Source organism: Oryzias melastigma, linkage group LG16 (genome assembly GCF_002922805.2).
Source record: "Oryzias melastigma strain HK-1 linkage group LG16, ASM292280v2, whole genome shotgun sequence".
Lineage (NCBI taxonomy): Eukaryota > Metazoa > Chordata > Actinopteri > Beloniformes > Adrianichthyidae > Oryzias > Oryzias melastigma.
The window spans coordinates 25,551,353-25,578,210 of NC_050527.1; the positions used below are offsets into that span (position 1 = coordinate 25,551,353).

Consider the following 26,858-nt stretch of genomic DNA (forward strand, 5'->3'; position numbering starts at 1 on the left):
GATCTGTGCGGGTGTCCTCCCTCATTTGTAACTAATACAATACATTTTGTGCATAAGTATAAAAAATATGATATTCAAAAAAATACAAAATACTATTTACACTTGCACGAATTAAAATTACAACTGTTTGAAACTAACTACACACAAATCTTTAAAAAGTACGCACAAATCGCTTGTTGCACACACTCACAATTCCACATTCACGCACAAATCTGAGATGAGACTCTCTTCTCGTCTCCACGATTCGTCCATTAGTGATGCGTTTAAATGCTGCTAGAATACTGGGTCATCAGTTTTCCTTCTAGCTGCTTTAAACTAATATTCATAGCATTGGTCGGCTAATCTGGTGTGTTGCAGTACCTCTTATGGCCTCTTGAGGCTTTTTAAAAAGTAATTTCCTGTATGAGACATTGCGCCAGTGACGGTAAAATAACACATGCTCTTCGACGTACTGTTAACTCTTCAGCCACTTACCCGATTAAAGTCATTTCAACAGATTCTTACTTTAATAAAGCATTGGACATCAGTGCAAAACCGCTTTTCTACACGACAGAATCAGGGAATTATGTTAACTGCATAAATGATTGAAGAGTTACAGTAGTTCAAAGAATGTCAACACTGAAGCTAAAGCTCTGGTGTTAAAGGGTTAAAAAATTAAAAAAAAATGTTTGTGTTGCACCTTAAGGCAACTTTGGTTGTGAACCGGTTCTTTACAAATAATTGATTCAAATTGGGATGTTCAGTAATAATGATACATGATCAACGCTGATGCACCAATTTCGTGGCGCTTTGACCATAGAGTCATGATGGTGGCCAATGCATCAGCGCTCCTGCAGCACACTTTAATCTGTCACCTGTGCAGAGGTCACCTGTCGCTTTTCCAGCTCCTGCATTGTTTTTCCTCACATATGGAAACTCACCTACAGAACTGAGATTTGCTAGAAGCTTTTAAGATCGTCTAAAATAGAAGACCTAGAATTAAGGCGGGAGGGAAATCACAGATCTGTGGTAAAAACAAAAACCTAGAAAGGCCGTTATTCTCCCATGTGATTGAAAATAAAAATATTCTTTGACATTAGTTGGTAATTCATTGACTTCCACTACTTCTGTTTTGTCAGACTGGATTCTATCATTTGAGGGACCAGATAGTGGAAACAATTCCTTATCCTCATTAACTTTTTAGTCATTACTTTAGATGTACTGAAATGAATGAAGGTGAAAATTTGATTCTCTTTGGTTAATTTTGAACTAGCTCTCTTGTTTGTATATGTCAGTGTTATTATATTCCATAAATGAAAGCCGTTCTTGCTGTTGGTAACTACTGGGTAAACATTAGGATATAATATATCAACACAACTTTAGTCCACTTCATTTTGTGCTTGATATTGTATTCTTTAAGTCATTTGAAGTTGGTTTGTATCGTTGAGAGAAGAGCCCGGGCTGCACGCTCTCAGGCGTCCGTAAACACGGGCGCTCTGAGGCTGATGCTCCCCGTTCCTGCGAGCAGCACTGAGCTGCAGCGGCTCTGCTCCGGGCATCATCAGCATGAGTCTGCACCACCCTGAAGGAAAGCCCCATGATGCACTTCCATGTTTTCCAGCCATCTTTGTCTGCAACCAAAGCAGGGTCTGTTTCAGAAGCAGAGCTTTCACTTTCTGTCATGCACAGATGAAGGACAAGATCATGTTTGAGTTCCATCAGAGAGGTCAGCAGCCCTTCATGTGACCGTGAAATCACTAATATGATCTTTATTGACTCTGTTTATGACAACAGAGATTCAAAGATTTTTCCTAACTCATGTTTAATGGAAGGATTCTGTAGGTTTTAGGAGTTTAGACATTAACCTTTTAAGTTTTGAACTTTTAGTTTTAATAGCATCATTTTTTTTCACTTAAACACAAGGCTGTTTTTTTTTCTTTTGTGTCACATCATGATTCTCTGTGCGCCTTTTAAATAGCATTTGCACTTTTTGTTGTTTAAATTAAAGGACTAATGTTAGAACAACTGATTTTTGAAGAGACTCTGTGATATGAAGTGGTTCTAAATGTTCCCATAGGTGTGAATGTGAGTGTGTGGTTGTCTCTGTGTGGTCCTGCTATAGACTTTAGAAGATAAAGTATCAAAGAAAACATTCAAGTGTCTTTCTTTTCTCTGTATTTCTTGTGAGCTGCTGATAATCTGAACAAGATTAGCTAAATAAATTCAGTCTCTGGGATTTAAAGAAGTCAGAACGTAACAGATCCTTTCCTGTCCACCAAACGCTGCATCGTCTTGTTTTCTTAATCAGATTTCGGGTTTCCTCTTGTGGATCGGGTCTGGCTCCTTCCGAACCAGCGAGCAGGTTATGGACGGTGCCAGAGGGAAGTTGTACTTGGCAGAATTTGCCGGATGACTGGCCAGCTTCAGGATGAGGCGAGCTCCGCTGGCGTGGCCTCTGAGAAGAATCTCTGACATCAGCTGAGTCTGCAGGCTGGTGTTGTCTTACGCACAGCACCCAGACTCCCACAACAGGCAGTCAAGCCCTCATCCTTCCAGGCTGAGAAATCTCCAATCTGCTGATCTCATCTCCTTATTTTAAAAGTCACATTTTTCCAAGTTGCTTTTTTAGTAAATGGAAGACTTTCCTGCTCTGTTGGCCAAGTCAAGCAGGCATGAAGCTGTTAGGTACCGTATTTAGACAGATGATAGCTGGATTTACAGATGCTTGATGGTTTGTTTCTTCTTACAACGAAGTGGAGTCAAACATAATTATGAACTTGATAGATAGCATTACCTTCGATAGTGTTAGTGTGAATGCTGGAAGCTGAATTTGCCCGCTGAAGATAGCTAAAAACGCTCATAAGTAGCTAAGATATTAGCAAAATTCCAAATTAGCCTAAAAATAAATACAAAAAACTTTGGTTCGCCAAAACAGCTAGCATGTAGCTAAAAAATAGCTAAACTTCCAAATATCCTGAAAAACTGAAATAACCCTAAATCAGCCAAAACATCTAGCGTGTAAATATTAGCCTAACTACAAAACAGCCTAAAAACCTCAAATAGAAAAGCCTAAATTAACCAAAACAGCTAGCATGTAGCTGAAATATTATCTAAAATCCAAAATAGCCTAAAAAATCTTAATAAACTCCAAAATTGCACAAAAAGCTAGCAGAATGCCACTTTTTTAAAACTTTAAAACTGTAACTTTTAGACATAATTGTGTATAATAAAACGTCAGGAATATTAGAATAAATCAACTTAAACCTTAAATAACTTTCAATATTTTACTCTCCATAAAAATATATTTGATCAAAATTATACAAGTTAGAAATAAGTGCCAGATAACATCGGGTCATTAAAAACAATAAAATAAAATGATCTGGGGAGAAGCGAGAGGTTTCTGGCTCCTGACGTATAGACCAAACACAAACAGGGTTAAAACATTTCCCATTTGTGTTTATGGAAATATTAAACCCGATCTTGTTTGATGCTTCAGATAATTCTATAACTTATAAGCTATTAAATCCTAAAGACTATACATGCATGGAGGAAAGCTTTTATCTTTGCATTGGCTTTCTTTCTAATTCTTTGCAATGATGCATCCAGTTACTCTTAAAAATAATAATGGGTTGAAAAAAACAATAATAGCAGATATTTATTTGTTACAGAATTAGTGACATTAATTACTGTCAACACAGCTAGAGACAAGTCAATAAAGTTCTCTCTCTATTTTTGTAAAGTAATATACGGAAGTTTTGAGTTTCCTTGTGTTTCTGTTTTTTCTTGTACATTAAAAGCAGTGTCTATTATTTGAGCTCGGTAGATCATGAAGCCACAAGCAGCAGTTTACAGAACATTTGTTAGGAACGTCAGTGAAAGTCCTGGATTTCCCCCCGATCCTCCAGCAGACATCGATCAGCCTCCTTCCAGCTGCAGCTCCTCTTACGTAACAGTGAAGGCTGAGAGGCTCAGTCACAAACCAGATTACAGCACTCTGCAGATAAAGACAGACCGTGGACAGTCATCTCGCCACTCCTTTGTTTGCCTTCCTCCTCTGGCTTCCTCCTCAAGTCTTTTACTTGGGTTGCTGTCTTTTAGAGTCTTTTTAATAGCAGTCCTTCGTGTTTTTAATGACCATATTTGGCGTTTTTTTGAAGTTTTGTCTTCAGTATTCCTCAAAGGTCACATGGAGAACTGAACACATCATTTGTTGTGAGCATCAGTATTTAATATGAGTTACAGACGTGTTGGTTTTGAAGAGCCAGAGGAACCTACATGAAAAGCCATGACTCAACTTCAAGACTCTTCCAGTTAGATGGCATGAAAGCATTCATTATTGACACAGTCTAAAGTCATTTGAAGTTGGTTTATAAGTGGAATTGTTGAGAAGTTTTATTGAACATTCATGAATGGATAGTTTTCTTCTGCTGCGTCTTTTCTGTTGGCCTTGAAGTCTAATAATACTTCTAATAATACTTCTAATAATATTTCAAGTCTTTGTGTGAACGAACTGTGACATCAGTGCAGTGAAACAGCAGTTTGATACAGGCCATCACTCAGCCCTCATGAGTTTTACACTTTGATTTTAAAAGATCTTTTGTTGAAATGTTCACTTTAGTTATGAGTCTACTTGTTTCTGTTTTCAAATGTTGCTTTCACACAGACTTCACTATTCCTACAGTCATTCAAAACAGCAGCAAAACATCCAGTTCATGGGTATTATACAGTTCTGCTGGTTTACAGAAATACTCAAAGCATAAGTGTAAACCAATATGTGATTCAGAACTTCCATCGTTTTCTACCTTCAAACCTCTTTATGAGGTTCAGTCAAGGCATTGAGCTAAAACATTGACATTGATCAAAAACTACAATTCCCAGAGCCCCACTCCTTCTTATTTGGTATCACTAAAACCTCCCAAATGCCCTCTGTAGATTCCTTTGACGGAATTGACTTCATTTGGTTGGAACCTGAAGTAAGCCATTTTCTGTGGCTGTCAATGAGTGCAAGTTATAAACTGACCAATCACATGTCTCAATAAAAGTAGGTGGGGCCTGCTGACTCTCATATTCAATGTTTAAAGTGTTTGACAGATTTTGTGTAGCCTGCTTTCAAGCGGTAGAGTTGTGCCTTCCTTCCAACAGGTTGACTCCTGATTAGCTAGAGTGGTTACCATAGAAACGTTGATTGGGGCCAATCTCTGCTTGCTGACGTCGTCTGGCTCCAACATGGCGGTGTCTAAACTGTTACAAGTTGGATTGATTTCATTTGGTTGGAGCTGGAAGTTAACCATTTTGTGTGAGTGTTGTCACACTCACTCAGTCCATGTGGAGACTTCTAGAAGAGGAAATACTGATATAAGAACAGGAAGTTTATTCAAACTAGACAAGTCTCCAGTTGGTCCAAGATTCAGCCTGTTTAACCAATCCCCAGTCCTCAGCCTAGCTAGTGTCTGTGTCATTTTTATGTCCTAATGGAATCTTTTGGATGGCTGTCTTCATCCGTCGGGATGAAGCTGAAAGGTTTAAGTTTCTGAACCTGAACCGCCATCTGTCCCCGCTAAGCATGGAAGCCATTACTCACACTTATCACCTCTGTTACAACTCCCAACTCGCCGTGTAGCCAGACCATGTTTTGATGCCCTTAATCTCATTACTCATACGGCTTCGGCTTTGCAATGTGGAGAGGGTGTGCCACATTAACTGAGATCACAGGGAAGGTTTATGTGATGGAGCTAAAATAGAGCTGACACACTAATGGACATGGTCATTCATCAAACCCTGACCACTGAAGGGAAACTGCACCACTCGGTTGTCCTCATTTGGTAAAGTCTTTGCTCAGACTGCAGATAAAACCCTGCCTGAGTCATGATAATGTTAGGACCTTATTTTCTTGTGGAATACTTTCTTGAAAAGGAGTTGTTTTATATTCACATGAATAATGGAACCAGACAGACCAATGTTCCTCAGAACTCTGGTTGGAGTATCACTGATCTGTGTCTTCTAGAGTTCAGTGGAGAACTTAACTCATGATCCAGATTTCATTGAACCAGAAGAAGCAATTTGTAGATGCTAAATAAAGACCTGTGTGTGAATAAACTTGCCTTGTTTACGTGGTCTAAAAAAATCAGATGATTTGTATAAACAAACATTCAAGGACAAGAATCTCCATCATGGATGAGATTTTTTTAACACTGTTGAAGGGCCAAGACTATAAATAACCAGTAGAAGAAAGAATGATCAAGGTTCCGCGGGGTCTCAAAAAGTCTTAAAAGCATTGAATATTTGACTTTGAAAATAATTCCTTAACAAATCTTGAATCTTGATATCAAGGGGTGGTTCAAACTTCCCCATTTCACATTTTAGGTAAAAAAAATTATTTTTCTACCACAATTATTCTGATCAAATGATATAAATAAACAGTAGCAGAACCAGTTGTTATGCATCAATACGCTGAACGCCCACCTCAAGTTTGGAAAAAACAGAAGCTAAAGGATCACTGCACAAACAACATTATTAAATGGGAATAAATAAATAAAATGGGGAATAGATTGAAAAATTGGTCTTAATTTTGGACATGCATGATCTTAAAAAGTCTTAAATTTAACTCTAAGAAACTTATAGGAATCATTTGTCTTGTGTGTTTTAAGGGGCTTTTATCATCCATCCATCCATTTTCCTGACCGCTTTGTCCCTTTCGGGGTCACGGGGGTGCCGGAGCCTATCCCGGCTACTGATGGGCGAAGGCGGGATACACCCTGGACAGGTCGCCAGTCTATCTCAGGGCTTTTATCATGCAAAACCAATTGTTTTTGTTTGTTTTCAAGTGTATTATAATGTTTATTTCTCACAAAACACCTCTAAGTGGTATTTTGCTCCATTCACGCATTTCTTAGCATTCCTCTACAAACCTGCTCCCAATCCACCAAAACGGGTGGATCCTCACATTGTGACATCACAAAGTGGGGAACAGCCCCTTCCAGGACGAGCCTGTCCTGTCAGCAGCCCCCTGACAGGGGGGCTTAGAATAGCATAATGTAGGCCATTTAGAGTTTAAGACTTTTTTAGACAGCCTATTTTTTTTTTTTTTTTTTTTGTTTCTTTTATGGATTATTGTTTCTGTTTGAGTTCGTCTAAAGTTTTTGTTTTGACACATACTGATGGTTTCTCTGCATCTTTAGATTTCTGGTATTTGGAGGAACAGGTTTCTGTAAAGGAAGTTTCATGCAAAGATGTTTTAGTTTCCTTTTCAGTGTTGAAACAAGTATAAACAACTGCATTTAGTCTTAGAACTGTGAAAAGAAAAGCTTTTTGGATGCATCAGACTTACTGTTGCATTCCTGAATTTAATACATTTTTATTCATAATTTTAATTAGATTCAGTTTGTATTCATCTTCAAATTTTCTATTAAAAAATGTTTTTTGGTTATGACAAAAAGGTGACATAACTTGTCATTTAAGCAGAGCAAAAATCGTACTTTTATTATTATAATACAGAATTCTCACGTTAAAAAACAATAAAAAAATCAAATTTGATCAAAAATAAACAATTAAAACACAAGTAATGTATCAAGAAAAGTGGACACCCCTCACTGTTTCTGTTTGTTTACCTCTGGGGATGTCACCAAATGTGTTTAATGTGATCATTTTAAATAGCACAGGTTTTATGTCATAATTTATGTCATCAAAAGTTAAAGTTTTGTTCAAAATCTGAAATTTTATCCACACGTTTTTCTCGCAGTGGTTGGAACTTTTTAAGGTTTTGAAGTTGGCTCCATCGGTTGTTTATTTTCAGTTCCTCAAATGACCACTGGGGGCTGGTGTCAGGAGTTCAAAGCTTAGAAATAAACCCATTTAGTGTTCAATATTTGCTGATGTTTGTGCTTTTTTAAATTTCGTTGGCATTATTTTTATGATAATTTAACATTTGTTTGTATTGTTTCAAGCTTTAAATATACAAAAAAACAGCCCAGAAATAGGTCAGTTATAGAAGCTGTCAGTAAGTTTCTAAGTTTTACTTTGGGAAAAGTGATCCATGTTCACGTCTTTCTACACGAGCTGCATGATGTGGCATCACGTCATGATCCTCCATGCCAACTCTGAAGGCCAGCACAGCAAACAGGCAGGGAGGTGACCCTCCCAGTCCACTGAAGGTTGCTGCACGGGGCTTTGGTGACCCCCCCGTCGTCTCCCTCTGTGATCCAGGCCTTCTCAGATCAGCACCCACGTGTTGTCAGCAGCTCCTGTTACGTAAGCGTTCCTGCCAGACAAAAGCTCAGCCGTGGCAGATACAAATCGCTGCCCGGCCCATGCTGGCAGCGCTGACGTTAATGTTAGCCAGTAATCCACAAAGAGTCATTTCTCTGTAAAATGTCTGTTTGCTTTGTTCCTGGCTGAGAGTTTTAGAGGAAAGCTGGGTTCAGATGTTCAGCAGCCCTGATTTTAAAGAACATCAATGACCTGATAACCAAAACAGGAAGTTTCTCTTTCAAGTCAAATGCAAAGGTTGATGAAAAGGATAAACTCGTATCGGTCTGGACCTTTTCTTCAAACCACTGTGTAAGAATAAGCAGAGAGAAGAGACAATTCCTGCAGACATTTACAGTTTTCTGATTTGATCAAGTTCACCCAGAAAAGACAGAACGAAGGGAGAGCACGCAGCAACATGGGATGCACTTCGAGGCAAAGATATACTGCAAAGCTGCAGTCTTTGGATTTTGTGTTTCTTACAAACATGCTTCTCCCTGCAGCTGTTACGCTTGGCTGCCTGTTTCTGGCATGCACTTATTTTGCATGTCAAGATTAGAAAATCCCTCCCGACTGCTTTTTTTTGTGTTCATTTTTTAGAGTCCATCTTTGTTTTAGAAACACAACAGAAAGGTGCAGGAAATGTCAGATGATCACAGACTCAGGGAGTCATTTATAAATGAGGTTGAAGTTTCTTCTTTGGCAAATTTATCCTATCATTACATGAAAGAGATACATTTGCACCAGGCTTCATCTCCAGCAGTGGTTTGCGGGTGTAAAAGCTCACGTGGTTTATGTCCAAATTCTCTCACTACACCTCAGTCTGTCCACTACAAAGGGAGTTCACAATTTTGTTGGGGTGCAAAATTTGATTGATCAAATTTTGCCTGCCATTGTTTTTGCTCCGCTAATGCTAGCTTGGGGCTCACGCATGAGCCTAAAGCCCTGCCCACAACCCAGAATTGTATTTCTAATGAGCTACTGATGCTTGGCATAAAATATGTCTTGGGAAACAACAAAAGCTTTTTGATTTTTGCTAAAAACTGCACAGTCATAACGATTAAGACTACTGGGAACGATATCACAAGAGAAAAAATATGGCCGGTGTGGGACTTCTTGGTGGTCATACGAGGGAATTATAAGTCACACCTGCACTCCCCTTAGGATCACTCCTTTTTATGACCCTCCAGACAACCCAAAAACCTGCAGCACCGGTACCAGGGTCCATGGCCTTATGGGTAAATATGGAGCAGTGAGGAGCTGGAGGAACATGATATTTTGCTTCTTTAGTTCTAATTGTGTGGTTTTTACTTTGATTTCAGAATCACATTGAATGAAACTTTTATGAAATGTTGTCTTTTATGTTTGGATGGAGTCATGAAACGTGATTGGACGAGTGAGCTCAGACAGAGGCCACAGGCCAGCCTTTGTTGGTCTGTGGGTACATTCAGTCCTTTACTTCACCCTCGCTGCTGTTGCTCTTTGCTGGCTGGTGTTTTCTTTGTATTGATGGACATCGTCATCATTTTTGTGGGAGAAACACCTGAAGAGTTCCACTGGTTTGGTGCTTAAACAGTGAGTGACAGACTTCATGCCTGGAAGAATAAACCTTTTATTTTGACTTTATTGTTGGTCCAGCTTCTCTCTGTTATCCTGAAATGACACAGGACCTCCTAAAATAGTAGAAGTGAGATCTGTTGAAATGTCAAACAAATTTAGCCCAAAGTCAGTCACATCAAACAAAGCTTCGGGTCACTTTTCGGTCTGACAGCGACTCGTGGAAAGGATATGCTGGTCGCTTTGAGACCCGGATAATGAGATTCCTGGATCAAAATGAAAAATCTTATAACAAGAGGAATGTTTTCCCATGTCCAAAAGTAAAGCTGCTGATCCCTGTCTTGTTCTGGTGGTGTGTTTTTTTTTTCTCTACTGTTTGAGATCGCAGGAAATAGAAGCAAACGGAATTTTTTTTTTTAAAAGTACAACCTTTTGGCATATTTTGATGGTTTAAGCGTCTTCTTGAACATAATTTTCATGACTAAAATGTGCTTGTTAATTTCAGTCTTTCAGGTACCTTTTAGGCTGCAAAACGGCTAATGAACCTAACGCTGACCGTTGAACCTGCACGTCTGATCTGCCTGAGCTCGGGGTTGTTGGTCACATTCTTCTGTGGGTGTGGGATCAGTGGACGTCTGCAGGAATGCTCGCCGAGCGCTGGAGAAAACCTCAGCCGAGCAGAAGAAACTCCCCTGCATGCCTGTGTGGCTTTTAATGAAGAAAGTGACGGAGGCGAGGAGGGAGGGAGGGAGGGAGGGCAGCAGCGAGGTGCGAGAAGAGTGAACTCGTGACTCATCGGCTGCGTCGGAAAAAAAAGAAAGGAGGTGCACTGAGTCAGAGCAGGAAGTTCTGCAGGAACGCTGGGCTGTGCCGGAGCCGGGAGGACTTGCACGGCTATAAGTAGAACTAAAAAAAAAGCTGAATTAAGAACACGCTGAACTCGGAGAGTTCTGCTGCAGTAACTTCAGCACAGGAGATGATGCACACGAGCCTTCAGTGAAAATCTCTGGGTCTCATTTATAAAAGACACAGCTGGCTTTTTATGTCAGAAGAGAAAAGAATCAAAACACTCTTGATTTATGGAGCTTCGTGCCTTAGAGCCCATGTGTCAAAGCCAAGGCCCGGGGGCCGGATCCGGCCCTCGGGTAATTCTATCCGGCCCTCCAGATCATTTTATTTTATTAATGGTGCAATGCTTTTTGTGCTCATTTCTAACTTGTATTATTTTGACAAAATATATTTGTATAGAGAGTAAAATATTGGAGGTTAATTAAGGTTTGAGTTGATTTATTCTGTAATAATATTCCTGTTTTTTATTATTCATAATTATGTTAAAAAGTTACGGTTTTAAAGTTTTAAAAGTCGGCATTCTGCTAGCTTTTTGGACTATTTTGGCATTTACTTAGATTTTTTAGGCTTTTTTGGAGTTTAGCTAATATTTCATACATGCTAGTTGTTTTGGCTAATTTTAGCTTTTTTAAATGTTTTTAGGCTGTTTTGGAGTTTAAATGTTTAAACTACATGCTAGCTGTTTTGGCTAACTTTGGCTTTTTTCAGTTTTTTAGGCTAATTTGAAGTTGAGCTATTTTTTGAGCTACATGCTAGCATGCTGTGCGATTGAGTTTGACACCCCTGCACTAGAGGAACATTTTCCTCTACAGTCTTGTCTGCTGCAGCCTGCATGTGTGTACTGCTGCAGACAGTGTTGTGTGTCTGTGTGAGGAGGCTCTGGGCCTGCTGGCTGCTTCCACCCGCATCGATTGTCCTCAGCATCCTTTTTTACTGACGCTCTCGTTCTCTGGGTCTTGATGACGTCTCCATTGATTTCAGCGGTCAAATGATGCAGCGCTCAGGCCTTTAGGCCAAATCTCAGAAGCGCTTTCTTCAGCTGCGACCCGGACACAGATCTCACCTTTAACTGTTCGCACTTCTCCAAATGTCATGAGCAGAGAGTGAAAGTTGACTTTCGTCGTGTCTGTGTGCAGCACATTTCTGTCAGATGACTCACATGTGGTTTCCACATTGATGTGTCACAATCCAGCGCAGCGGCGAAGCATTTTGCTGATTCAAAGCGTAGCAGCTCGTCCGTCAAGATGAGAAGAAGAAACTTTTTTAGCTCTTGAACGGCTTTCAAACTATCTGGGTGGTTTCCCAAAGGCAAAAATGTCATGACAAACAGCTCAGTCACCTGTCATAGTCAAACCACAACCTCAGATTAACAGGAAGAATCTTCTTTTATAAAAAAAAGCCACATTTTTTGATTTAGTTCAAGGTTTAAAATGACAACGTACTTTAATATATAATAAAAAGGCGTTTTATGGCCCACCCTAATGACCCGCCCTCAATGGGAGAGCTGCCCCAGCCAACCCTGACCAACACCTTTTTCAAAAAAAATTTCTTTTACTTTTATCTCCATGGCAAGTATTAATTTTTTTGTCATCTGGGGTTGACAAATACCTCGATGTGAGTTTTAGAAGCAAGAATCGGCAACAGGAAACTTTTACATTTTCTTTGTCAACTGAGGTTATTTGTTAGCCACGCCCACATTCTCATATTGCATGTCGTATTGTTTTGTTCAGCCTGAGTAAGGAATTCATGTACTAAGTTTTCACAATATTACGGTAATTTATGTGCAAGTTCGCCACCCTGACGCCGTTCATAATCTACAAACTTCTAAACCAACATTTTCCTCAAAGTAGCTTCCCGGTAATGATAAGACGATGCATCCAAATCCCTAGGAAGAATTTAAATTCCAAAGGTGATTTTTTTTTTTTTTAAGTCCGATAGCAGTCCCTTATGCAGAAACAAAGTGACTCATCCAATTCGTGTGATCATAATTTGGATTTATAACTCAATCAAAAATCTCTCTGGGGCAAGCAGGCAGCGCCAGTTCCTTCTCCACATCCAGGGAGCGGAGCGGGACGTAGGGTTGATCGACTCTATCCGCTCTCTGGATGTCGAGGAGGACCTCACGCCGCCAGCTCGTAAATGAGCTCCACGGCGAACGCTGCAGGGAAAGCACAGCCACGATAGGCCGATGAGAATAGAGAAACTTTGATGTTGAGTGTTTTAAGAATTCATATATAGACTTTTTTATATCAATTATTGGGCATATCTGTTTAAGAAAGTGGGAAAATGTCAAGTTTTTACCAGATATCATTTACAATCTAAGTTGGTTAGTCGTCTAAGTGGTCACCAAGTTGTAGATCATGTGGCCATCCCATAATCACTTAAAAATTCTTTGACAAAATCGATAAATTGATTCTGGGCTGCACGGTGGTGCAGTGGTTAGCGCTCTTGCCTCACAGCGAGAAGGCCCCGGTTCGAATCCCGGCTGGGACCTTTCTGTGTGGAGTTTGCATGTTCTCCCCGTGCATGCGTGGGTTTTCACCGGGGACTCCGGCTTCCTCCCACCGTCCAAAGACGTGCTTCATAGGTTCATTGGTGACTCTAAATTGCCCCTAGGTGTGAATGTGAGAGTGAATGGGTGTGTGATTGAGGCCCTGAGACAGACTGGAGACCTGTCCAGGGTGAACCCCGCCTTCACCCATCAGTAGCTGGGATAGGCTCCGGCACCCCTGCGACCCGGAAAGGGACAAAGCGGTCAGGAAAATGGATGGATGGATAAATTGATTTGAATCGACTTAAGCTAACAGATCAATACTTAATTCATAAAAATATACATCGATTTAGCTCATAAAGGTAAAGTCCACTGGCTTGATGCTAGCGCTTATGGAATTTCTGATAGGACGGCTAATGCTAACACTCGGTCAACCTAAACATACATTAATGACTAAATGAACGTCTTTATGAACTCACAGGTATGAATCTCCAAACTCTTTTATATGAATATTTTTTAAAGTTACCATTTGTGGTCTAAAGCAGTCTTTCCCAACCCTGGTCCTCAGGGCACACTGTCCAGCATTTTTTTAATCCAACCCTGCTCAACTACACCTGCCTTTGATGACCGTCATTGTCAGGCTTCTTAAGAGCCTGATGATGAGCTGAATCAGGTGTGCATAAGCAGGGCAACATGGAAAACATGCAGGACAGTGTGCCCCGAGGACCAGGGTTGGGAAACGCTGGTCTAAAGCACCGTTTCTTTTTTTTTTCTCATACTTTCTTCTTCTGGAATAAGATGTAATGCCATTGCACGATCGCCACCTAGTGGCCAAACTGAAACGCCCTCCAAGAGAAGCAGAACAATTAGAGCTTCTTTGATTGAGAATCCATGTACAACTGTATGATATTAACAATCTCATTATGTATCTGTATCAGATTAATATAAATACATTCAAAACATATAGTCAATTATTCATGTATTTCTAAACAAATGTGTCTAAATGTGTAAACTCAAAATTGAATTGAATCAATCCAGGCTTTTGTGAATCAAATTGAATCGTTTCTGGAAATTATATTTGATACCCAGCCCTACAAAAAATGAGAATTCAAACATGACTGCTCGGATTAAGAGTGCCAGCCGCCGGGTTCTCCCTCTCGAGTCTAACCTCCTTGTGTTCTGGTCGTAGGTGTGGCCGGCGGAGTAGCTCTCGCTCCAGGACCGCTCTGTGTTCTCACCTCGTCGCCCTTCGGAGGGGACCAGAGTTCCCGATTGTTTTTTTTATTTTTTATGCCCGGATGCAAGCCGCCAACCTGTGAATTCATGATCACATGACCGTGGACATGGACGCAGTCCTGTCCGACTTTGTCCGTTCGACTGGAGCTGAACCCGGACTGGCCAGAGATCTGCTTGAGGGTAAGTTTAAGCCGTAACACAGCAAACCATGGAGATCCCTTCTCATAAACTCCCAGATTTGGAACATTTTTCCAGTTTTGACCCACTTACTGCTGAACAGAGAGGAGATGTAGAGCTGCAGAGTTCACAGCAGCCTGGTCATGTGACCGTTAGCGTACCAAGTATGGACACAGGAAGGTATAGCCGGAGTCAGCAGGGTTCCTGTTGCCTAGCAGCAGCAGCACAAGTTGCAGATAAGAAATATGGGCTGACAAATGCGGTGCAGTGCAGCAGCATCGGCACGCGGGCGAGCCGCTCCAGAGCTGAGGCCGACTCGCATGAAGGGAAGTGCCGGGCTGGGGCGGCCCGCGGCGTGCTCCTGGAACCCACGTTTTCAGCAGAGCGGTGAGCGTTTCTCCTCCTCTCTTCGTAGGGAAGAACTGGGACTTCACCGCCGCTCTCAGCGACTTTGAGCAGCTGCGACAGGTGCATGCCGGAAACCTGACCTACTCCATCCCAGAGGAGCGGACGTATCAGCCGCCGGAGAAGGACATGGCCCGGGTCGGGCGGCCACTGCTCCACCGCCAAGATGAGGTGGTGCAAGGTGAGAGCCCAACGACTCACATTAACAAAACACAGGAGTGGTGGAGATGAAAGCGTCCTGTCCTCTGCTCTGGCCGCTCCACAGCTTCAGAGAAGCGTCTGTCCCGCGGGATTTCCCACGCCAGCTCCACCATCGTGTCCCTGGCGCGCTCCCACGTCTCCAACACGGGTGGCAGCAGCAACGAGCCTCTGCTGGACACTCCTCTGTGCACTTTCCAGCTACCGGACCTCACTGTGTACCGGGACGACTTCCGGAGCTTCATCGAGAGGGACCTGATCGAGCAGTCCATGATGGTGGCGCTGGAGCACGCCGGTTAGTGCTCGTAAAGATTTAAAGCAAAAAAACAATAATTTTATAAAGGCTCACCCAAGGCTAAAAGTCTCAAAGGTCGATGCTCAGGATGACAGGAGGATGTTTGTAGAGCGAAACTTTTACGTTTGCTGCCTCATGTTCCAACACAAAGCTGTGCAGATTCTGCTAAATGTTTTCCAGTGTCTCCAGATTGATGCTTTTGAGTAAAATCTGGATTGTTTCACAGAGAAATGTCTGTGCTGTTTGTGATGGGGTTTCAACCAGCAGCCTGTTCCAGTGTTTACCTTTAGGTTTTGCTAGAAAGCTCTTTATGAAAATTAATGTGTCCAATGAATTTAGTTATTTATGATTTGGAGCAAATATAATGCCAATAAGATCGTTTCTTCTTTTAAATATTCTATATTGCCCTTTTTCCTTAATTTTTCCTTTTATTGTTGAAATTGTTTGAAATAAACCAAATCAAACATTTGAGGTGGGAATCTTGAGACACCTCATGATTTGTTTATGATTCAGGACACAACAATTTGATCATGAAGCGGTTATCAGTGCATCCCAGATCTGCATTTATTTTTTTTAGGATTTGTTTCTCTTTACTACAAGACAATAGACCAATATGACTTTCTTTTCTCCACCAAAGTACATTTTTAAGTAAAGACAATTTTTTTTTATTAAAAATATTTGGTTTGATAATAAAAAATCTCTCACAGCATCAAAATGGAAAAATGTTCCCTGAACTCAACAACCTTAAATAAGATAATGTTGCGTTTTAAAATTAGGCCACTCGTAATGAAGCGCTCTTTAACTCACGTCAGACTAAATAAATATCATCTAGCCAGCCGCACATTTTGATTTCATGGATAAGTTGTGTTCCTGCATATCACATTTTGGTGGGACATAACTTACACACCGCCTGACTTCTATTCAATTGACCCTCAACGCTATGAGAGTCAAAATGCTTCCAGCCGGTCGCTTTAAGTGTTTAAGTTTAAGTCAGGGCCGGTCGGATGACGAGATGTGGAAGGTCAGAGATGTTTGTGTGCTCTTCAAAAATGTCACTGAAAAACACTTGTTACTTTTACTTTAATTCATATTCATTTTTTAGTTATTTAAAATTCATAAAACGATTCAGAATCCTTTACGTATCATAATTGGTGCATCTAAAAATGTATTTTTCCCCCACCATTAATCCATACACTATTTAAGCTACTATATGTAGTGACATTAATGAGATGGTGTTAAAAAACCTAATTGTCCTTGTTTGTCTTCTATGTTTTTATTTTGTGGATTTTTATCTATTGTGCTAAATTTATTCCTTTGAGAATTTGTATGAGAGCAGAAAAAAGCAAAGTAGTGAATTACTTTTTAAATTAGTAAATGAGTACTGTCATTTAATTACAAGTAATCGTGAATCTTTCAAAGTAATTGACCCATCACTGCTGCTTTGTCACAGCTGACTGTGTGTGTGTGTGTGTGGGGGGGGGTAGAGGTGAGCTAAACTGACAGAGCCGCTCGCTGGTTATTGGATCAGCCGGCGCACGTGTCAGAACCCGATGTAAACAACCTTCAGGAGGAGTCTTCAAAGCTGGAGTGCTTTCTGTTCAGAGGGCGGAGCTTATGATGGAAACTAGAGATTTACCTGGATAATGCATGTTTACGGCCATTAGTTGTTAGATGTGTCGGTTCCGACCCGCTCCTCCGGGCTCACACGCTCTCCTGCTGTTCCTGCAGGACGCCTGAACTGGTGGACGAAGGTGGTTCCGAACTGTCAGAGCCTGCTGCCGCTGGCGACCAGCGGTGACGGGAACTGCCTGCTGCACGCCGCCTCGCTCGGTGGGTCCCACCTCTCTTTGACGCAGCCCCCCGCCTCACCCCCACCCGTAGACTCACACTTCATCAGCTTTGGTTGTTGGCGTGAGCGTCGGCATCGCTTCACACTTTGTCATGTGCTCTTAAAGCGAGCGTTCCTGTCTGTCAAAGATGCTTTCCAGCCGTAATCGAGCTTTTCGTTGGCGCTGCAGGGATGTGGGGCTTCCACGACCGCGACCTGATGCTGCGGAAGTCGCTGTACGCGCTGATGGATCACGGCTTGGAGAGGGAGGCCCTGAAGCGCAGGTGGAGGTGGCAGCAGACGCAGCAGAACAAAGAGGTCCGCTCCTCCACAGCACACGCTCACTTCATGTCGAACTTCACTCCTCTGGTGAACCTGCAGATGCAGGACCGTCCAGGAATGCAGGAAAGCTCGGCTCCACCCATCAGAAAGTTAGGAGGATGTCTTTATTAGCACAAATCCCCAAAAACATCATACCCACCGGTCCAATTCCTCAACATCTAGTTTGGTTTAGTTTATTCCCCCCAGCTTTGATTTCTCAGCTTTTATGTGTTTTTTAAAGATTTCCTTTTTTAAAAGTGTCGAGGACTTTATGGTCATTGAGGAAAAAATGTTGGAGATGTTTTTGGTAGTGCTGTCATGCCATTAATTAATCGTGACCTGTAACTAATTAATCCTTTTTTTAATCATAATGATTTTTAACCTAATAATTGTTGGGAAAAATCTCATTTTTAGGTATTGTATTTAAATCTGTGACATTGTGGTGCAGTAAAAGATCAAAATATTTAAAAATCAGGTCCAGAATGCTCTAATTTACCACATCAAAAAACAGTAGAAAGACTTTAGTGAGTAATCCATCATTTTATCCGGGTATCTCAGTATGAGCGTGATTTTATTGTTTTGGGGTTTATTTGGGTGAATTTGATCATTTTAAAGACTAAGATGAAGCAGAAAAGAAATAAAGAGGAGAATCTTAAAAGGAAGAAAAGAAACACTGTGGAGGAATTGAACTGCCAGTATTTAGACTTTTTTTTTTTTAAATAAACGTTTGCTTCATCATCTGTTTAAAGACGAGCACTAAGAGGTGAACTTTACCTCTGAAACGATTCTTAATTTACCTTCTGATGACGATCATTTTTCTCAATAAGGAAGGAGCGAGATCAGAGCACACACTGTGTTTTAAATAATACACCTTTGAGAAAAAAACACTGTGTGAAATTGCACAGAACTCACCATCGGCACAACAATGTGATTAACACAATTAGAATAAAATAACACACTACAATGTCTGTAATTAATTAATCAAGATTAACAAAAAAAATAATAATAATTTTTGGACATTATTTTAGAGTTTTTAAACTGTGTCACTTCTTGGTTACAAACACTTTCTGAATTAAAGTAAATAGGGTCGGGAATGGATTAAAAACATAACTAATTCATCAAAAACCTGGAAAATGTTATTATGAAGACGTGGCCCCTCCTCTACGACCCTCCACGCCCCAACAACCTTCAGTTGTTACAGATCGTTCCAATTCCTCTGATTGGTTTTAGCTGGTTTTGCTTCTTGTTCTCCACACAAACCAAGACGACCTCGGAGCATTTTACAGAGCCTGAGGACCCCCTCCCTCAATGAAAGCCGGCTCTGTGGCACTCAGAGCATGTTTACCCTCAGAGGATGACCGTTCTGCAGCAGCTTCCTCTAAAGGGCCTCCAGAGCAGAGCTGCTGCCGCCGAGCTGCTGGGCTTCCTGGTTCCGATCCAGACAGAATGCTACATTCATTCTCCGCGCTCCTGTGAGAGCGGGGGCTCAGCTTTCGCTGTGTAACGTCAGCACATGCTTTTGTGACATTCGACACCCCCTTTCTAAAAGCCTAATGGCTGCATGTCCTTGTGCCCCCCCTCAGTCTGGACTGGTGTACACGGAGGAGGAGTGGCAGAAAGAGTGGAACGAGCTGCTGAAGCTGGCCTCCAGTGAGCCCAGGATACACTACAGCACCAACGGCACCAACGGGTAAGGCCCCATCGCCGCCGCGCCTGTTAGCGCACGGCGCTGAGTCAGGTCCTGTTTGTGCTGGTGAGCAAACCAGCGCTCCGTCAGAAGTGAGTGGCCCGTCCTCATGCAGCCAATCTGCTGTTTACCGGCCCAAATGTCAGAGCATGACAGCTCCGCAGCAGAAGCCGCTCCAGCAGCAGGAACCAACCCCCGCTTGTGTCTTCTGCAGGGCGGAGTCCTCCGACGAGCCCGTCTACGAGAGTTTGGAGGAGTTTCACGTCTTCGTGCTGGCTCACGTGCTCAGGCGGCCCATCGTCGTGGTGGCCGACACCATGCTGAGGGACTCCGGGGGGGAAGGTGAGCCCGCCGTACCAAAGTTCTGACTTTGCCTCCGCGCTGTGAGTGACCTCGTCGTCACTCAGACGAAGCTGCAGATGTCTAACCTCCTCTGTCTTCCCGCCCAGCTTTCGCTCCCATCCCGTTCGGAGGCATCTACCTTCCGCTGGAGGTTCCAGCCGCTAAGTGCCATCGCTCCCCGCTGGTCCTGGCGTACGATCAGGCGCATTTCTCCGCCCTCGTCTCCATGGAGCAGAAGGACAGCTCCAAAGAGCAAGGTGATCCCAGCGTCAGCCGTCAGCGCGCTCGTTTGTCTTCCACGCTTTTCCTCATGGCTTCCTGTGGTTAGCAGCGTTTTCTCCAACTTAACGCCAAACACGGTCCACCCTCACTTAATCACCATAGTAACCACATCCCCCTCTACATATATGAATTCATTTACAAATAAAAATATATATGTGAAGACTGTCACAAAGCAGAGAAAATAACATCAATATTTAAAATCAGCAATTCTCAATTTTGTGTTTTCGACAGATTGATGACATCATTAGACCACATGACCCAGTTCTCTGGCCTCAGACAAGCCAACTTTATTTACAAAGTACTTTAAGAACAACAGTCTGTGTTCGGTCCATTGAGTGTACATGAGAACTGGAGTGGAGTCAGAAAACGGTTTATTTCTGGCTCCAAACAAATGAAGTCAATTCAGTCGCCATTTCTTCACAATAAGGACGCCACGATGTCGGAGCCAGACATTGTTAGCAAGCAGTGATTGGGCTGAGTTACGGTTTCTATGGCAACCACTCTGGTCAATCAGGAATGGCCACACTAGAAACAGGCAGCACAAAATCTGTCAAGTTTTGAGTGTTGGGGGCCACCAGGCTACTTTTATTGAGGGCATCTGATTGGGCAGTTTAAGACCTAAATAACTTATACTACAAAAAAATTATGTAAAAAAGGAAGAAAAGCACAAAACCAGCTCCAGCTGGGGATCAATTTTCTTTGGTCGATCCCGTGTCTGGGATTCTCCTGTCAACCCGTCTTCTCGTTTTTCTCGCCGTCCTGCAGTCGTGATCCCGCTCACCGACTCGGAGCACAAAATGCTGCCTCTGCACTTCGCCGTGGACCCTGGGAAGGACTGGGAATGGGGAAAGGACGACACGGACAACGTGATGCTGGCCAGGTAACAAAAAACAGAACACCGACGCCATGTTGAGATCCTCGCACGTCCTCCTTCCGTTAGGAGCCGAGGAGGAGCAGCACGTGTTCGGCGGCGTGCGCCGCCCTCACCGGCAGCTGTCCTTCCAGCACCAAGTGTCGGCCGCTGACCCCTGACCCCAGATTAGAAACTGACAATAGGATTAGCCGGAAAGAGTTTCTATGAATGAGCGTGAAGCCAGAACCAGAGTAGCAGCTTTGAAGAAGCAGAATCGCTAACCTGCCACGTTATCTACATCACCTCCGACTCTGAGGGCGCCGTCTGCTCTCCAAATGGTCGGCAGACATGATATTACACGTTAGCATTGTTCGCAAGGCTGACAGCCACCCCAGATCTGTGTACTAATATTTACACCTTTCCTTTCAAAAGTATTTCTCTGATCCTGTCTTTGTTTTCCTGCTGGTTTCCTTACAGCGTGGCTTTATCTCTGGAGGCCAAGCTCCAGATGTTGCACACCTACCTGACGGTCACCTGGCTGCCGCTGCCCTGCGAGGTAAACCACCAATGAATTCACTCGCTTTTTTGAGTTTCCATTAAACCTCGTCAGCAGCTGCATTTTAGATCACTTTTTGCTCATTTGTCTTCATCTTTAAAAGCCCACTCTGATGAAAATTGGGTTTTGTCGCATTTTTCTAATGATGGAGGACGCAGTTAAAGAAATTTAAAATTGCACTTCGAAATATTTCTTTTTTCAAATCGTTGTAAACAAGTAACAGATGAAAAAAATGCTTTTTGACCAAAGAGCTTATTTGTAAAGAAGAAAATACGCGCACAAGCTCTGCAAGGTTGCTCCAAGCCAGCGGTCCCGCCGCCAATTTCCAATGAACTACTGCTGCTCTGCTGAAACTATTGGTTTGATTTAGGCTTAAAAGTTAAAAGAACACCAATAGTGCTTTGAAAACGGATCAAAAGATGATTGGAGTGAACTACAAACCTCAGTCAGCAGAAATCTGATTAAACAGATGAGAACAGTGAAAAATGTGAATTTATTTGAATGTTTAGGACTAAATTAACACCCACCAAATGCGGGTTAAACTTCTGTTTGGCGGGTAGAATAACAGTTTCAGTCGCCGCTTTGGCAGGTGAGGCGTTCATCCTTAATTACAGGGGTCTCAAACTCACAACGACCACTTTAAGTGTTTACTTTCCCTCCCCCATTTGTTTACTACAAACATCCATTCTCTATTGGGTTCATACATTTATTTTTGACTTTATTGCACAGATTTAATGCTCACACTCGCTGCAGCACGAGGTGCATTCAGGGGCTGCATGGAATTTCTTTATTTATACGCTTTTCACTGTCGCTGGATTCAAGTGTTTTGGTAATTTTCTCAGCCGAAACGAGCACTAAAGATCACTGATCTGTAAGAACTAATAATAAGGTAAAACATTACATCATTTTCAATATATACATGTTTTTCCTATTCATTAAATTTAAAAAAAATCAAACAAACTTGAAAGTACTTCATTTATTGTTCATCACTATTTTTAATCTTTATAGAAGCATATTGAATTCAATTTAAAAAGTGGGCTGTTCTCTTTTTTTAGTTTAATGTAAAACACTTCCATGAAAAATATTTTTAAAAATTTCATTTAAAAAATAAAAAAATAAACAATTGCGACCGACAAAGGTGACCCCGTCCACAACATGAGCGTCCAGCAGGTCACCCACAGAGTTTCCTGCTTTGTGCCCAAAGTTGTTGTCGGGATTGAATCACAAACAAAAAAATAAACGGTGATAAATACTGAGCAATATTTAATACTTCCTCACCGTTTTTCTGTGTAATGCTTGTAAAAAATCTTCCTCTTCCTCTGCAGCAGGCCCCGCTGGCTCAGCCCGAGTCCCCCACCGCTTCGGCCGGAGAGGACGCCCGGACGCCCCCCGACTCCGGCGAATCCGACAAGGAGTCGGTCAGCAGCAGCTCCAACGGCAACGGGGATGCGGCCGCAGGACCGACCGTCAACGGAAACGCGTCTTTGGCCAAGAACAGCTCCTCCTCCTCCTCTTCCTCCTCCAGCAGCGGGTCGGGGGGGAAGGACAAAAGTAAGAAGGACAAGGACAAAGATAAGGACAAGAAGAGGGCCGACTCTGTGGCCAACAAGCTGGGGAGTTTTGGCAAAAGCCTCGGCAGCAAGCTAAAGAAAAACGTGGGGGGGCTGATGACGGGGAAGAACGCGGGAGCAGCGAGCGGCAAGCAGGAGGGGGCGGAGAAGAAGAAGGGCTCCTTCAGGGGCAGGGAGGGCAGCAAGGACAGCTCGCCCTCGGCCCAGGCCTCCGAGGATTCTGGGAAAGGCTCTCCGTCCTCGGGCAGCGAGCGCCTCATCGGGACGGGGAGCAGCATGAGCAGCTGCGGGGGGAGCAGCACCGAGAGCGAGAACTACAAGTACAGCGCGGACGTGAAGGTCAGCCTGGGCATCCTGCGCGCCGCCATGCAGGGCGAGCGCAAGTTCATCTTCTCCAGCCTCCTCACCACCAGCAACCGCCAGCCCTTCCAGGAGGAGATGATCCAGCGCTACCTGGCGGATGCGGAGGAGCGCTTCCGGGTGGAGCAGGAGCAGCAGCGGCGGGACGCGGAGAGGAAAGGCGTGGTGAACAGCGTCCAGCCCCCCAAAAAGGAGCTGGTGGGGGGTCCGGAGCTGAGCTATCGGCCTTTTGAGGCCAAAGAGGAGCTTTCCGAGAACATGTCGCCCTCCTTCGGCCAGCTCAAGTACTCCCCTTTGAACCCCACCATGTACTCGGGGGTGGTGCCCATCCCTCGACCCTCTTTAATCGAGCCCCCCCCTGCTGCCGTCCCCCTGGCTCAGCATTCTTACATCCCCAACTTCCTGGATTCTCGCCGGCAGCTGGCGGGCGGTTCTCCAGCGACCTCGTATTCCGGCCTTCCGTCGTACGCCACCCTCCCGCGGCACTGCCCCTCATCGCAGGGCCTCTCACACCCCCACTTCAACATCTCTCAAGGCCCCTCCTCCTTGAGCCCCCCCCGCCTCGCGCCCTCGTACCCCCCAGAGTTTGACCCGCCGGATTACCCCGGAGCCGAACCCGCCGCCGCCGGCAGCTACACCAACGGCTTCCGGGACGCCGGCTCCAACCTGGACCCTCGGAGCGGGCAGGCCCCGGTCAGACACTACTCGCTGGGCAGCGCCGGCGGCCTGGCGGGCCTGCAGTCCAGCCGCTGTCGGACACCCAGCTGCATCTACTACGGACACCCCGAGACTGGAAACTACTGCTCCTGCTGTTACAGGGACGAGCTAAAGAAGAGGGAGGCGGAACCGGGCATGCACCGGTTCTGAGCGGACCTGGCTGCAGCTCCCATTTGAAGAGTGGCCTTTTTGTGTGTCGTTAAATGAAAAACCGGAACCCTGAAAGGCGACGAGCGTGGACAGAACCACGGAGAGCGAGAGCAGGCTGGTTACCGGCTGGTGTTGGACCTTAGAATGAACTAACTGCACTTCTGTTACATTTTGCTGTGGCTCTTACGTAGGTGTTGTGTATGAGTGTGCGTGTGTGTGTGTGCGTGTGTGTGTGAACAACAGGCTCTCCTCCTTTTGTAAGAGATCTTCACCTTGCTGCTGTCTCCTCCTAGTGGAGAGAATGTATATGGCAGGCCGAGTACGCGACACTACAGGCAGAAACTTTAGACGTCTGCAAACCCAGGGAAGCAAGCACAAGCAGAAAGGCTGCATACGCGGGCCGTAATGATGCGGAGAGCATTCAGATGTCCCGTTAGATGTTAAACAGACGCTGTAGTCCGAGGATGCTCGTCTCTGGAAACGGCAAAGTGCTCGTTGAACTGCTTTCCAGTCTCTATTTGCATTATGCAAACTCAATCTCTCATGCAACGCTAATGATTAACCGCTCGGCAGGCATGCAAACGCACGCCAATTGGACTGGACTTTTAAGATGTCACACTCAGAAGATATCACCCAGCTTTTTTTTTAACCCTCTCTTAAGGTCTTCCCGCTGATTCCGTCGTCACTAATTCATGTGAAAATGGTTAACCCTTTAACACCGGAGCACCAATGTTTGTTCTTTGATCTACTTCAAATTTAACCATTAACGTGATAAAGGGAATTCCAGTAGATTTTGAAGGAGAAAAGCGGCTTTTCTCCTTCAAAATCTACTGGAATTACGTTTATCGCGTTTACAGTTACAGTATTTGAAAGATTTTGTGTTTAAGCGCCACCGGTGGCGCCTCAGGTATTAAAGGGTTAAAAGACTCTGACTTCTGCTGTAGAAACAAAAAAAAAAAAAAAAAAAAACTGAAGCTAAATCTCAAGAAATGGGACCATAACAAAAACTGGACACCAGTGAGAAAAAGTAACACATTTTATTAAACGAGGGAAACAAAGAAACTGTCCTGAAAAGCAAAAGGGAAAAACAATTAGTGTGCAGGTTCAAACAAAAAGACAAAAAAAAGGGAATTGGAACTTTGGCCAAACATAAAATTGGAGTCAGCAGCTCCATAACCAAGACTACCTTAAGAAAACAAACAAACAAAGCCTGAAAACAAAGACTACCAACTACAAACTAAAATAACAAAACCCAGCAGTCTAAGACTGCTAAGGATAAAAGAGACAAACCAACTAAAACCTGCCCTGCTCTGTCTTAAACAGCCAGCAGGTCCCAATTAAGACTCATTGGCCACACCTGCCAGGTGATCAGGACGTAACATCCACCGGTTTCGTGACCTCACAGATCCAGCAGAAAGCTGCAACACTTTCGCGCCTTGTTCATCAGGAAGTTTCCCAAACGTTTCCTGACTCTCTCGCTTAGCCGAACCCTTTCTGCACAGTCCAAGCACTTTCCTGATGTGAGATCCCCCCCCCCCCTCTGCAGACACTGCCACCTGTTCTCCAGGACGGAAAGGCTCTGCGGTGCTCGTGTCACCCACTGACCTACGATGCCTTTGTCCTCTGACGAGTTTGCTTCCTCGCCTGCAGTCTCCTACGCGGCGATGCCCAAAGATTAGCGTACGAATTCTGCATTTTTGAATTTATGCTCGACCTGATTGTTTTTTTCTGGAATAAATTTCAGTCTTCCACCCTCAAGACTGTTCAAGATTTAATTTATTTCCCCTTTCTTTAGTGGAAGTTGTAGTTTTCAGCTGTAGGTACTCGACTTGTGTTGTTTTTTTTATTTCTGTCTAAGGTTATTAGAAAAGCACAATTCAGTATGCAATTCACTGCCTTGCCCAAAGGAGGGCGCCGTTGGGTTATTTTCTCTGCAGCTTTTGGCCCTTGTGTTCCCCGGCTGACAGGAGGAGCGTTTCTGTCCACAGATGTGCTGCTGAAGCTGCTAAAACCAGGAGGGAATCTCTGAGACGAAAACACTACAGTTTTCTCGTTTCCAATAATATTTATAATAATTGCATTTACTGTGTGAATGTGTCTGTGTTCATACTTTGAGAGGACTTTAGGAAGAAGAAGACGCCTTTTTGAAAAAGACAACAATAGCTTTGTGCTTTCTCCAAAGTAGTAATCGGATGACAAACCATCATGTTTTTGTGTTTATTTTTTTAAGCAACATCTGCCCTTTTTTTGGTATTTCATTAAAAAAAGACAGCAGAAGGAGAGGTTGTACAAATATGTTCCCACTTATTTTTGTACGCCCATAGTTTTACAGTGTTTTTTAAAAGGATAAAGAATGTATTTTGCGTGTGGATGGGAGGCGTGTCTTGGGTAGAAACTGTGGAGCAGAACATTTTTGGCCGTTGAAGGAGAGCCCAGACGGGCCTGCTCGCTGCAAACTGAGTTCAACCATTGAAGAATATATATTTATAGAAAGATTCTCTTTGTTTTTATATAGTTTACCTTTTTGGTAATGTTTAGTTGAGAAACGTTAGGGTTTTCTTTCTCACATGGCTAATTGTTGTGCAGTCTGGCTTTTATTTGTTAGTTTTATTTTGAAACATCTCAAAACCTCGTTTCCTGTAAAGCTCTGCGCTGTGCTCATACGTCATGTCTGTGAGGAGCAGGACGTTCACGAGAGCCAACACGGAACACCTGCAGAGGCATGGAGCTGAGACTGTTGCATGCAAACGGAGAACCATT

General features: G+C 43.4%; 1 protein-coding gene across 3 annotated transcripts in view; it reads left to right on the forward strand.

The window, feature by feature from the left end:
• The window catches only part of otud7b (OTU deubiquitinase 7B), a 34,097-nt gene extending 9,052 nt beyond the window's left edge, over positions 1–25,045 (forward strand). For 2 of the 3 annotated variants that reach the window (XM_024258346.2, XM_024258347.2), the window contains 11 exons: positions 14,310–14,536; positions 14,949–15,119; positions 15,204–15,431; positions 17,160–17,261; positions 17,450–17,577; positions 19,164–19,270; positions 19,482–19,609; positions 19,717–19,866; positions 20,657–20,771; positions 21,222–21,300; positions 22,626–25,045. In XM_024258346.2, coding sequence (XP_024114114.1) covers positions 14,452–14,536; positions 14,949–15,119; positions 15,204–15,431; positions 17,160–17,261; positions 17,450–17,577; positions 19,164–19,270; positions 19,482–19,609; positions 19,717–19,866; positions 20,657–20,771; positions 21,222–21,300; positions 22,626–24,098 — 2,766 coding nt within the window. In that variant the 5' untranslated portion in view covers positions 14,310–14,451 and the 3' untranslated portion in view covers positions 24,099–25,045. The remainder of the gene's footprint in view (positions 1–14,309; positions 14,537–14,948; positions 15,120–15,203; positions 15,432–17,159; positions 17,262–17,449; positions 17,578–19,163; positions 19,271–19,481; positions 19,610–19,716; positions 19,867–20,656; positions 20,772–21,221; positions 21,301–22,625) is intronic. The other variant, XM_024258348.2, reaches the window with a different exon arrangement.
• The last annotated feature ends 1,813 nt before the right edge of the window (positions 25,046–26,858 follow it).